The 13,532-nt window shown below is 42.4% G+C and overlaps 1 protein-coding gene across 4 annotated transcripts in view; it reads right to left on the reverse strand.

The window, feature by feature from the left end:
* The window catches only part of LOC118385595 (GTPase-activating Rap/Ran-GAP domain-like protein 3), a 180,329-nt gene extending 167,227 nt beyond the window's left edge, over positions 1-13,102 (reverse strand). For all 4 annotated transcript variants that reach the window (XM_052521533.1, XM_052521529.1, XM_052521531.1 and 1 more), the window contains exon 1: positions 12,471-13,102. In XM_052521533.1, the coding sequence (XP_052377493.1) occupies positions 12,471-12,574 (104 nt within the window). In that variant the 5' untranslated portion in view covers positions 12,575-13,102. The remainder of the gene's footprint in view (positions 1-12,470) is intronic.
* Positions 13,103-13,532: the final 430 nt, after the last annotated feature.

Below are 13,532 nucleotides of genomic sequence, written 5' to 3' on the forward strand. Positions count from 1 at the left end.
TAAACGAAACGAAAACCGAAAACAGCCTATACATGTGTCAACTAACATCGAACAAGGACATCAAGACACTCAAGACAATCACCCACAATACAACCTAAGAATATGGCTGCCTAAATATGGTTCCCAATCAGAGACAACGATAAACACCTGCCTCTGATTGAGAACCACTTCAGACAGCCATAGACTCTCCTAGAACACCCCACTAAGCTACAATCCCACTAAACTACACACCACATACAAAAACCCATGTCACACCCTGGCCTGACCAAATACATGAAGAAAAACACAAAATACTTCGACCAGGGCGTGACAACTGTACATTTTTTGTTGTTTATTTCAGTTCTGTTTATTATCTATTTCACTTTCTTCAGCAATGTAAACATATGTTTACCATGCCAATAAAGCCCTTGAATTGAATTGAGAGAGAGAGAGAGAGAGAGAGAGAGAGAGAGAGAGAGAGAGAGAGAGAGAGAGAGAGAGAGAGAGAGAGAGAGAGAGAGAGAGAGAGAGAGAGAGAGAGAGAGAGAGAGACAGAGAGAGAGAGACAGAGACAGAGAGAGAGACAGAGAGACAGAGACAGAGACAGAGACAGAGACAGAGAGAGAGAGGTCGGAGGGGGTGAGAGAGAGAGAGAGAGAGAGAGAGAGAGAGAGAGAGAGAGAGAGAGAGAGAGAGAGAGAGAGAGAGAGAGATGAAAGACTATATTTTCACTGCTTAATCACTTCCATTTGTCCGCACATTGGCGTGAACATTTTCCATACCGGCCATGTACTGTACTACTAATACTCTCTAACAAAGCTAGAACCGTACAGAACACTACACCTCTTGCCCATCTGGGCAGTGGACACCTCTCCTGAGGGCTAGGTCTGTCTTGGCATGCCTGGCCTGTCTGATATGTGCCCCTGGCAGATGGGCATCTCTCCTGAGGGCTAGGTCTGTCTTGGCATGCCTGGCCTGTCTGATATGTGCCCCTGGCAGATGGGCATCTCTTGGGCACCACTGTCCAGAGAATGGCAAAAGGAGATTGCATGGATGGTATTCCAGTATGACTCCATACAGGGACAAGGAAAACACTGGGATCCTATAAGCACCAGGGAATGAATCATCATGTTCATTAGGCACCAAAAGTTTTAAAATGCTTTCCATTGTGTGCCCTAATGAACATGGCCTAGGATACACTAAATTGATGTTTATGTGGTGGAAATCTGAGATGTGGGCAATCCATAACATGCTGACCCCATCATGCGCATGTTGATTTTGTCCCCCCAAACCAGATGCAATCAGGACACGCAGGTTGAAAATATCAAAGCAAACTCTGAACCAATTATATTAATTTAGGGACAGGTCGAAAAGCATTAAACATTTATGGATATTTAGCTAGCTTGCTGTTGCTAGCTAATTTGTCCTGGGATATAAACATTGGGTTGTTTTTTAACCTGAAATGCACAAGGTCCTCTACTCCGACAATTAATCCCGAAAATTAATCCACAGATAAAAGCGTAACCCTAATTCGTTTCTCGTCATTTCTCCTTCTTCCTTCACGCTTCTTTTTCTTCTTTGGACTTAATATTGCGGTTGGCAACCAACTTTAAGGTGCATTACCATCACCAACTGGACTGGAGTGTGGACCTCAGTTCATCACCCACGTAGGTATATGTTCCTAAAAACCAATGAGGAGATTTGAGAGGCAGGACTTGTAGCGTGTTAAGCGTAACAAATAGAACCAAGTTCTATTTTAGCGGCCGGCATCGCAGACGCTCACTAACGCGAGTGAGAAGTGTGGGTGCAATGATTGAATACCATGTATGTGTACATTTATTTTGCACGCGACACGAGTGGTATTTAAGTAAAGGTTTGCACTGGCATACAGCTGGTATGATTTCTCATCAGCTGAGTGCCAGGAAATATCCAGACATGTGAATAAATTATTACTGAGTGCTACTGACTAACTGCATAGGCCAACACAGCAAATAGCAAGTTGTAGTACACATTGGTTATTGGATGTATGGTATATAAGATGTCTATAGCAAGTGTAATATGGTGGCAGGGAATAGTTAGTCCTTTTAATAACTTATTTTTCCAGAGAAATGTGTAACTCCATGATATACACTGCTCAAAAAAATAAATAAACACTTAAACAACACAATGTAACTCCAAGTCAATCACACTTCTGTGAAATCAAACTGTCCACTTAGGAAGCAACACTGATTGACAATACATTTCACATGCTGTTGTGCAAATGGAATAGACAACAGGTGGAAATTATAGGCAATTAGCAAGACACCCCCAATAAAGGAGTGATTCTGCAGGTGGCAACCACAGACCACTTCTCAGTGCCTAATGCTTCCTGGCTGATGTTTTGGTCACTTTTGAATGCTGGCAGTGCTTTCACTCTAGTGGTAGCATGAGACGGAGTCTACAACCCACACAAGTGGCTCAGGTAGTGCAGCTCATCCAGGATGGCACATCAATGCGAGCTGTGGCGAGAAGGTTTGCTGTGTCTGTCAGCGTAGTGTCCAGAGCATGGAGGCGCTACCAGGAGGCAGGCCAGTACATCAGGAGACGTGGAGGAGGCCGTAGGAGGGCAACAACCCAGCAGCAGGACCGCTACCTCAGCATTTGTGCAAGGAGGAGCAGGAGGAGCACTGCCAGAGCCCTGCAGAATGACCTCCAGCAGGCCACAAATGTGCATGTGTCTGCTCAAACGGTCAGAAACAGACTCCATGAGGGTGGTATGAGGGCCCGACGTCCACAGGTGGGGGTTGTGCTTACAGCCCAACACTGTGCAGGACGTTTGGCATTTGCCAGAGAACACCACTGAATTCGCCACAGGCGCCCTGTGCTCTTCACAGATGAAAGCAGGTTCACACTGAGCACATGTGACAGACGTGACAGTCTGGAGACGCCGTGGAGAACGTCCTGCTGCCTGCAACATCCTCCAGCATGACTGGTTTGGCGGTGGGTCAGTCATGGTGTGGGGTGGCATTTCTTTGGGGGGCCGTACAGCCCTCCATGTGCTCGCCAGAGGTAGCCTGACTGCCATCAGGTACCGAGATGAGATCCTCAGAACCCTTGTGAGACCATATGCTGGTGCGGATGGCCCTGGGTTCCTCCTAATGCAAGACAATGCTAGACCTCATATGGCTGGAGTGTGTCAGCAGTTCCTGCAAGAGGAAGGCATTGATGCTATGGACTGGCCCGCCTGTTTCCCAGACCTGAATCCAATTGAGCACATCTGGGACATCATGTCTCGCTCCATCCACCACAGACTGTCCAGGAGTTGCTTTAGTCCAGGTCTGGGAGGAGATCCCTCAGGAGACCATTTTCCACCTCATCAGGAGCATGCCCAGGCGTTGTAGGGAAGTCATACAGGCACGTGGGGCCACACACACTACTGAACCTAATTTTGACTTGTTTTAAGGACATCAAAGTTGGATCAGCCTGTAGTGTGGTTTTCCACTATAATTTTGAGTGTGACTCCAAATCCAGACCGCCATGGGTTGATAAATTTGATTTCCATTGATAATTTGTGTGTGATTTTGTTGTCAGCACATTCAACTATGTAAAGAAAAAAGTATTTAATAAGAATATTTCATTCATTCAGATCTAGGATGTGTTATTTTAGTGTTCCCTTTATTTTTTTGAGCAGTGTATTTAAGCAATAAGGCACGGGGGTGTGTGGAATATAGCCAATATACCACAAACCCTAGATGGGCCTTATTGCTATAATAAACTGGTTACCAATGTAATTAGTGCAGTAAAAATACATGTTTTGTCATACCCGTGATACAGTATCAGCATTCAGCGCTGGAAGCATACAGTTTATAAATGCTTTTATTGGTTGACGTTAGTGCAGGTGGCTAATGCATGAACAGACTGTCACCCAGGCCATCAATCTGTAGCTTATCTCTCCTCTCTCAGGGTTCTGATGGTCTGATTATGTATTCATATCATCCATCTTGAGGAAGGGAGTGATGCCAGAAACGTTGGTAAATACCCATTAAATTGCTGGGAGTTTATACATAGAGTGTGCGACTTTCTTTATTTTGATAGTTTATAGTTTATTCGCTGTTAGTCAGCACCTCTACACAAACCATTTTTTCTGGGCGTGCGCCAGCTCATGTTTTTTAATGAACAGGATATGATGACACCAAGGTGTTGATGTTGTCATGCAACATATTCACAATGTGGTAATAAGCAATTAGGTTGTACGTTCTAATAATCATTTAGTTTATATTTCATGTTACGGATGGTTCACTTAAGAATACAACAAAAGACTGTCAAGGTGTGTGTGTGTGTGTGTGTGTGTGTGTGTGTGTGTGTGTGTGTGTGTGTGTGTGTGTGTGTGTGTGTGTGTGTGTGTGTGTGTGTGTGTGTGTGTGTGTGTGTGTGTGTGTGTGTGTGTGTGTGTGTGTGTGTGTTAGACTGCTCTCCCTCTCCCAGGGCTGTGATGATGGGTCAGAAATGTGATGTCAGGGGCTTCTGGTCATTCTGCGGGGGGAGCAGTCCAGTCTATCGGTCCCTCTATTAGTGTCACAGCACACAGCGCAGGGGCCACACAGGGGCCACACAGGTCACAAACATACACACACACATACTCAGCCTGCGCACACACACACACACTATCTTTATTTATTTTATTTAACCTTTATTTAACGAGGCACGTCAGTTAATAACAAATTCTTATTTACAATGACGGCCTACCAAAACGCAAAAGGCCTAAAAAATAAAAAATATATATAAATACAGGACAAAACACACATCACAACAAGAGAGAGACAACACTACATGAAGAGAAACCTAAGACAACAGCAGAGCAAGGCAGCAACACATGACAACACAGCATGGTAGCAACACAACAAAATAACAGCATGGTAGCAGCAGAAAACATGATACAAACAATATTGGGCACAGATAGCAAAAAGTGCAAAGATGGTAGAGACAACAACACATCACACAAAGCAGCCACAACTGTCAGTAAGAGGGTCCAGTCTTTGAATGAAGAGATTGGGATAAAACTGTCCAGTTTGAGTGTTTGTTGCAGCTCATTCCAGTCGCTAGCTGCATCGTAACTGAAAGGAGGAGCGACCCAGGGATGTGTGTGCTTTGGGGACATTTAACAGAATGTGACTGGCAGGACAGTTGTTGTATGTGGAGGATGAGGGCTGCATTAGATATCTCAGATATTGGGGAGTGAGGCCTAAGAGGGTTTTATAAATAAGCATCAACCAGTGGGTCTTGCAACCAGTATACAGAGATTACGACTTTACAGAGGAGTATATAGTGTGTCCTATCAGGAGCATTGGTGGAAAATCAGATGGCCAAATGGTAAAGAACATCTAGCTGCTCGAGAGCACCATTACCTGCCGATCTATAAATTATGTCTCCATAATCTAGCATGGGTAGGATGGTCATCTAAATCATGGTTAGTTTGGCAGCTGGGGTGAAAGAGGAGCAATAATGATAGAGGAAACCAAGTCTAGATTTAACTTTAGCCTGCAGCTTTGATATGTGCTGAGAAAAGGACAGTACACCGTCTAGCCATACTCCCAAGTACTTGTATGAGGTGACTACCTCAAGCTCTAAACCCTCAGAGGTAGTAATAACACCTGAGGGAAGAGGGGCAATCTTCTTACCAAACCAGATGACCTTTGTTTTGGAGGTATTGAGAACAAGGTTAAGGGTAGAGAAAGCTTGTTCGACACTAAGAAAGCTTTGTTGTAGAGCATTTAACACAACATCTGAGAGGGGCCAACTGAGTATAAGACTGTATCATCTGTATGTAAATGGATGAGAGAGCTTACTACTGCCTGAGCTATGTTGTTGATGTAAATTGAGAAGAGCGTGGGGCCTAGGATTGAGCCTTGGGGTACTCCCTTGGTGACAGGCAGTGGCTGAGACAGATTTTCTGACTTTATACACTGCACTCTTTGAGAGAGGTAGTTCGCAAACCAGGTCAGAAAAGACCCCTCAGAGACACCAATACTCCTTAGCCGGCCCACAAGAATGGAATGGTCTACCGTATCTAAAGCATTGGCCATTTCAATAAAAATAGCAGCACAATATTGATTAGAATCAAGGGCAATGGTGACATCATTGAGGATCTTTAAGGTTGCAGTGACACATTCATAACCTGAGAGGAAACCAGATTGCACACCAGAGAGAATACTATAAACATCAAGAAAGCCAGTTATTGATTGAATGTCTGGTTAATGTATGTCTGGTTGAGGAAAATCATATCCAGCTTCCCTCGCTGTGTTAAGAGCCTGTGCTAACAGCTTGTTTTTGGTGTTACAATAATTCATTAAAATCCCATTTCGAGACATCCCCAAAGCCTTCTCCAGAATTACTTTCTAAGCAAACTTATTTGAAATGTTTCTAATACTTCAAGTGAATGTGTCTGTCTGATTGTGTATGTGTGTGTCTGTCACTACTAGAATGGCCATGATAGTCATGCAAAATGAATGCATTTATTATGTTTAAAAATGGACACCAAATGTAAATTGTAATCATTAAGAATATTCAGACCAATATTGACTGGTCCAGAAGTGCCTATGTAAATACTAAAATAAGTCGACAGTGTATTTTCTGCCAGCGCAGCTGGCCCGTCCAAACTACCTCAGCTACCCCGAGTGCACAAATCATTAAGAACACCTGATATTTCCATGACATAGATAGACCCGGTGAATCCAGGTGAAAGCTATGATCCCTTATTGATGTCACTTGTTAAAATCTCTTAAGGATCGCACCCTTTTTAAAAAAAAATCACCTAAAATGACATACCCAAATCTAACTGCCTGTAGATCAGGACCTGAAGCAAGGATATGCATATTCTTGATACCATTTCAAAGGAAGCACTTTGAAGTTTGTGGAAATGTGAAATTAATGTAGGAGAATATATCACATTAGATCTGGTAAAAGATGATACAAACAAAAAAACATGTTTTCTTTCTTATTTTTTTTCTCCCATCTTTGAAATGCAAGAGAAAGGCCATACTATAATATTGCAGTTTAGGCGGAATTTATATTTTGTCCACTAGGTGGCAGCACTATATGTGCAAAGTTTGATCCAGAGAAGCATTGCAATACATCAGAAAATGTTGTATCAAGTATGTCCAAATGTGCCGAATTGGTCAGTTGAAACATTTCCAAATACATAGAGGACATACAAAAATGGTATGGTAATAAAAAATGTAAGTTTACACACTCCCAGGAAGGTCATACATGATGAAAAATGAGCATCCCTACAGAAAAGACACTAACCGGGATGGGTGTTGGGCCAGAAACAACAGGGGATCACATTTTAGAACCCAATTCCCACATTTTAATATCAACAATTATTTTATCAAACAAAAATATGCTACATTTCATCTCTGGAACTCTCAGGATGACAAATCAGAGCAAGGTTACTGAATGTAAGGGACACCGATCCCGTAAATCCGATTCAATCACTGTAGATGAAGGGGAGGAGACAGGTTAAAGAATGATTTTTAAGCCTTGAGACAATTGAGGCATGGATTGTGTACAGTGTGTGTGCCCTTCAAAGGGTGAATGGGCAAGACAAAAAATGTAAGTGCCTTTGAACGGGGTATGGTAATAAGTGCAAGACGAACTGGTTAGTATCAAGAACTGCAACGCTGCTAGGTTTTTCACTCTCAAAGGTTTCCTGTGTGTATCAAGAATGGTCCGCCACCCAAAGGACATCCAGCCAACTTGACACAACTACGGGAAACATTGGAGTGAACATGGGCCAGCATCCCTGTGGAGCGCTTTTGACACCTTGTAGAGTCCATGCCCCAACGAATTGAGGCTGTTCTCAGGGCAAAAGGGGGTGCAATTCAAAATTAGGAAGGTGTTCCTAATGTTTGGTATACTCAGTGTATGTTTAAAACTAATTTCACACATATAGTAATAATAGATGTGGCCTAAAGACAAGATAAAATTGACAATAGTCTGATGCGTGACATTATCAATTGTCAAATTAAGAATAAAGAGACTGATGACAGAGAAGGGAACAGAGCTTACCAAATAGCACTTCGTCCATATCATCCTACAGAGGTCCATCCATGCACGCCAGACATTTTGATTGCTATACCCCATCGAAAAGAGCAGTTTCCAATGTTTCTAATGAACCTATTGTTTCCAAACAACTCTACAAATTCCTTGGATGGTCTCTATTTCAAAATATAGAAATGGGCACAGCTCTCTGCAAAGCACTTACTTTAGATTACACTTGGAGTTGGCATTCTTCATATAGGTTTACTTATTATTTGTACTCATAGAGAAAGAGAGAGAGGGAGATAGTGTGTGTGTGTGTGTGTGTACACTCTTTGAACTCGTTCATATAGTGTGTGTGTACACTCGTTGAACTCGTTCATATAGTGTGTGTGTGTGTGTGTGTGTGTGTGTGTGTGTGTGTGTGTGTACACTCGTTGAACTCGTTCATATAGTGTGTGTGTGTGTACACGTTGAACTCGTTCATATAGTGTGTGTGTGTGTACACGTTGAACTCGTTCATATAGTGTGTGTGTGTGTGTGTGTGTGTACACGTTGAACTCGTTCATATAGTGTGTGTGTGTGTGTGTGTACACTCGTTGAACTCGTTCATATAGTGTGTGTGTGTGTGTGTACACTCGTTGAACTCGTTCATATAGTGTGTGTGTGTGTACACGTTGAACTCGTTCATATAGTGTGTGTGTGTGTGTGTGTACACTCGTTGAACTCGTTCATATAGTGTGTGTGTGTGTGTGTGTGTGAGTGTGTGTACTCGTTGAACTCGTTCATATAGTGTGTGTGTGTGTGTACACTCGTTGAACTCGTTCATATAGTGTGTGTACACGTTGAACTCGTTCATATAGTGTGTGTACACGTTGAACTCGTTCATATAGTGTGTGTGTGTACACGTTGAACTCGTTCATATAGTGTGTGTGTGTGTGTACACGTTGAACTCGTTCATATAGTGTGTGTGTGTACACTCGTTGAACTCGTTCATATAGTGTGTGTGTGTGTACACGTTGAACTCGTTCATATAGTGTGTGCTCGCAACTTGGTGCCACGTAATGGAGAGGCCTGTGAAAAGGCCACAGACTTGAGTGAATTAAAGACAATCAATCAAGAGAGAACCTGGGGCCCTTATGTGGTGAAAAACATGACTCACACAGCCAAAAACAAGAATACACAAAAAGAGTTTTGATGTATAAAAATATAAATATATATATATATATCTAGGACTGTGGCATGAGAAAATCTGAACGAATTAGTCAGGAAACAGTGCAGTGGGAAACATAAAGATATACAACTAGAACATTAAGATATAGCCTTAGCCTATCCATGACAATACATCACAGATGAGGCTACTCAACATAGATTTTTTAACATATGTGTTGTTGTCTCTCTCTTCAAGACATGATGCCAATGACAGCATAAATATTAGGCCCTACAAAAGGCCAGTGGCAAAGATTTTTTACATATTTGTTTGCCTTTTTTGCATGTTATTTTGGTATTAATACGTGTCACATATCAGATTGCAAACAATGTAAAAAAAAATCATCTTTAAGTAGTCTCTTTTTTGCTTTCTTGAGTAAGGCAGCTCCAAAATGCAGGTGTTTCAGCCTAGCTCAGAGCTTTCTGTGGAGGTAGGGCAGCCAGCAGAAAGTAGGGGTTGGTAATGTTCTCTAGTGGTGCTGTGATTGGGGACACCACATCACCACAACATCTATGGGGAGAGCTCAAAAATTCAGGCCCCTTGGGTGCTGCCATAGAGTTACATTAGAAGTGCCCATCCAAGAAGGCTCAAGGTCATTGGCCACAGATAAAATGATGTCAAATCACATTATATCTACAGTAGCTTTGATTGGACTGATTTTTAGCAAGCAAGCTAGCTAGCAGTCATCATCATGAATCAAAGTCGACAATCTCCTGGCAAATCCTTTTCAAACCTTGTCATATAAAGAGAAATTATGAAGATAAATTATAGATAAAACTTATCGGTGCTCATCGGCCATTGGACATAAACATTACAAGTTGGAAATGGCAAATTCAACAATGAGTAGTTTGGAAGGAATGCAGTGGCAAGCATTGCAAATAAATCACTATCCTGCTATTCAGTGGAGTGGATGTATGGTCCAAGCCTGAGTTTATTAAGGGTCTCCGTTCAAGCTTAAAAGGATAAACATTTAATATTGTCCACGCTGTCAATCCAGTATGACTTCTGCCGCTTTCAAAAGACTGGGAACTCTGAACTGGGAAATCTCAGAGTTCAAGACAACTAGGAACTGAAAAAAATGAGCTCTGACCTAGAAAATACATTGTCATCCATCTCAGAATTCCAAGTTGGGTACTCTGGCCTCTTTCTAGACCTCCGATCCTGTTTTTTTCCGAGTTCCCAGTTGCCTTGAAAGCTTCATAAATCCAGAGAATGACAGACTTAATGACAAAGTTTGATGACAAAATTTGACCAAAATAAGAACCGTCACGCCACCTTCCTGTTCAAGTAAACACAGCACAACAAGGTGAGTCAAAAAAAAGTATTGTGTTCTGCTGCATAAATTATGTAATAGGCCAGGGAGATATGTATACTGTAGCTAAGAAAGTAATACCAAGTGAATGTTGTGTAGTAAGCTGTTAGTAACCCATGTGCCTCGCCCTAATAATTTAGTCCCTTTCCCCCTCATAACGTAGCCTACTGTTCTGACTTGCTGGTGCACATGTAGCCTATAGCCTGTTTTAGAGAAATGTAATCATTGAATATTGTAAGAGCTTTCATTGTCTGCTTATATGGCAACTTTATTTATCCTACGGTTCTGACTTGGTGGTGCACATGTAGCCTATAGCCTGTTTTAGAGAAATGTAATCATTGAATATTGTAAGAGCTTTCATTGTCTGCTTATATGGCAACTTTATTTATCCTACGGTTCTGACTGAAATAGTTATATTGACTACGTCTGTCCTAGCTCGCTCACTAATGTTTTAATCGAAATTACGGATTGCCTCTCATCCGCTCGTCCTCCCCTTATGCCATAGTTTGTACATCTCAATTGTCAGTGGAAACCACATTAGTTTAAGCAAGTCAGCCATATCAGCTGTGTTTTTTTTTACTCGAAAAGGCAGTAAATGAGGATGAATGAACTGTTTCGCTGCCAGACCAGGCTCCGCTGATAGCCAGGTGTAATAGTGGAAAAGTGTTGGTACTGCTGTTGTGGGCACTGTTTGTCACCAATTAATGTCCAATTAATGTAGTCCAATGTATGTATTGTTTAGTGTTGTGTTGTGTAGTGGCTTTGCTGGCAAGCATCTAAAAAAGGTTTTTGAGTTTGCCCCACCAAGATTTACATGCTTCAATCGCCACGGCAAAATACCATATCAAGTCTGTCGGCTAATCGCGTATGAGTAACATACAGTACACCTCCAAAACCTGATTATCTTCGGCTAGGTAGTAGTCTACTGTGGTAGTCTACTGTGGTAGTCTACTGTGGTAGTCTACTGTGTGGGGGACGGATCAAATGGCCCTGTAATCAAATGTACATGACAGATTTATAATCAATGCCATGGCTGACAGTGAGTGAGGGAGTTATGGGTGCCATCAAGCGACGACGTCGGGAAGTGAGCTTGATAACAAGTGAACATGAGTGTTGGCTATAAATATGACCAGAAATCCTCTCCATAACTTGGGGCGAATACCAGCTGTGTGCATTTATGCCCAATATAGGCACAATGTACCATAGGACTACTGAGCATGGCATACTGTCGGTAACATTATGTAGCCATCAGTCTGGTACAAACTGGCAGCGAAGAGAACATTCTCTCAACGTTTGATGAGCGGAAAAACACTCCCAAGTAGAGAGTCACACGGCTGTAGGCTAATATGTAATATTTTAAACCTAATTTGCTGCAATATTGATAAACATGCACCAGGTATTGAGTGATTTTGTCCATCAGAATCGGCAGGCACACATGCGTAACGGTCCGACCGTGGACGCACGGCTGTGGAGACAAATTTTCAATAAGATTGAAAATAATAGCACAAAATCAATGTGTTCCTCTCAATGACCGGGTATAACACAGCATGCCCCGCTAAACACAAGGAACATCCGTGATGCCACACATAATTCACAAAAAAAAGCGCACACATGGGCCTATGGTCTGCAGTTTACTGAAGCACCATGAAACACTGAATTGACTGTAGCCTAATATACTGTGTTGATATCATAGTTAATCCCTCGAGTTTTAGGGGAGCAAATATGTTCACTGGTGACCGGGTCAGCTGCCAATTAACGCAACAACTGCAGTCCACGGAGAGATAGGCTCGGTAGATATCAAGTGACACGTTACCCGTGCTTGTGTATGACAACATAAATCTACCATGTGCTGTTTCAAATGTTACAGGAGGGCAATTAAATCCCTGTTTCGGATTGCGGTTAGTGGCGAGAGTATACCCAAAAGGGAGCCCCATTACCCCATGCATCACCTACCTCGAACTAATCTCAAAACTACACCCTTTCCGGAGAAGCAGGGCTCTCTTCCGCATGATGCCCGTTTTATCCCGGCCGAGGTACACATTTATATCCGAATTCATGGTGCTGATCGAGCAGGCAAGTGTATACTCCGTAAAAACAAAGATGCTTCTTTCTTCCAGTCAGTTGGTTGGCGACGGGAGCGAGCCGGTCGGGGGAAAGGAAGGAGAGAGAGGCAGAAGAAAGGCTGCCAAAAAAATAAAATAAAATACGAATCTCGCCTCCGCTGGAAAAAGGAAAGTGAGCTGCAGACTTTCCTCTGCAAACAAAGACGGCGCCAAAAGCTTATGAGTGCAGCATGGTTAGTGGGTTGCTCCTCGCCTGAACTCCATACGATATAAATGAGATACCGTTGGTCTCTCGGTTCAAGAGCGAGTTACCGTGACTCAATTGGTAACCCTGAATAGATTCGAGTCCCGGGAAAACAGTTTGAAGTCGAGTCCCCCGTCGGTCACTAGAGCGCTATACTCTGGCTGTTGATTCTACACCACTCCCTTGACGGTTGAACGAAGTACCTGAGCAGTCCTATATTACGAAGCACCGCCGCAACGCGTTTTATTTGATCACGAACACTGCAGCAGAAGCGAACTTCTTCCTCCAGTACTAGTTTGTCCGCCCGAGGCTACAATACGTCGAGTTTCCCGGGGAAGCTGTGAAGCGCGAGGAAAGCTCCACGATTGTGTTTATTCGTCTGTTATTATTAAATAACGTGAAACAATGTTATTTATGTTTACTATTGCGTGATTGTGTCCACGAGTCTGTTATTAAACAATGTGAAACAATACATGTTTACTGCTTTTTATTAAATCAGTAAATATTGTAAATACATTCGTTAATATGGGCAGAATATTATAGCCTATATACATTTGTTCATATGGGCTGATTATTTTATTTGTTCATATGGTTATATAAAGTCTAAAGGCTAAAAACAGCCTTTATGATTTAAATCATGTATTTTCTAAGCAAATAGACGCAGGCAAGCCATGTGTACCATTGTACACAACTTGGTCGGTTTCTTCC

The sequence above is a fragment of the Oncorhynchus keta genome, chromosome 6, assembly GCF_023373465.1.
Source record: "Oncorhynchus keta strain PuntledgeMale-10-30-2019 chromosome 6, Oket_V2, whole genome shotgun sequence".
NCBI classification, from domain to species: domain Eukaryota; kingdom Metazoa; phylum Chordata; class Actinopteri; order Salmoniformes; family Salmonidae; genus Oncorhynchus; species Oncorhynchus keta.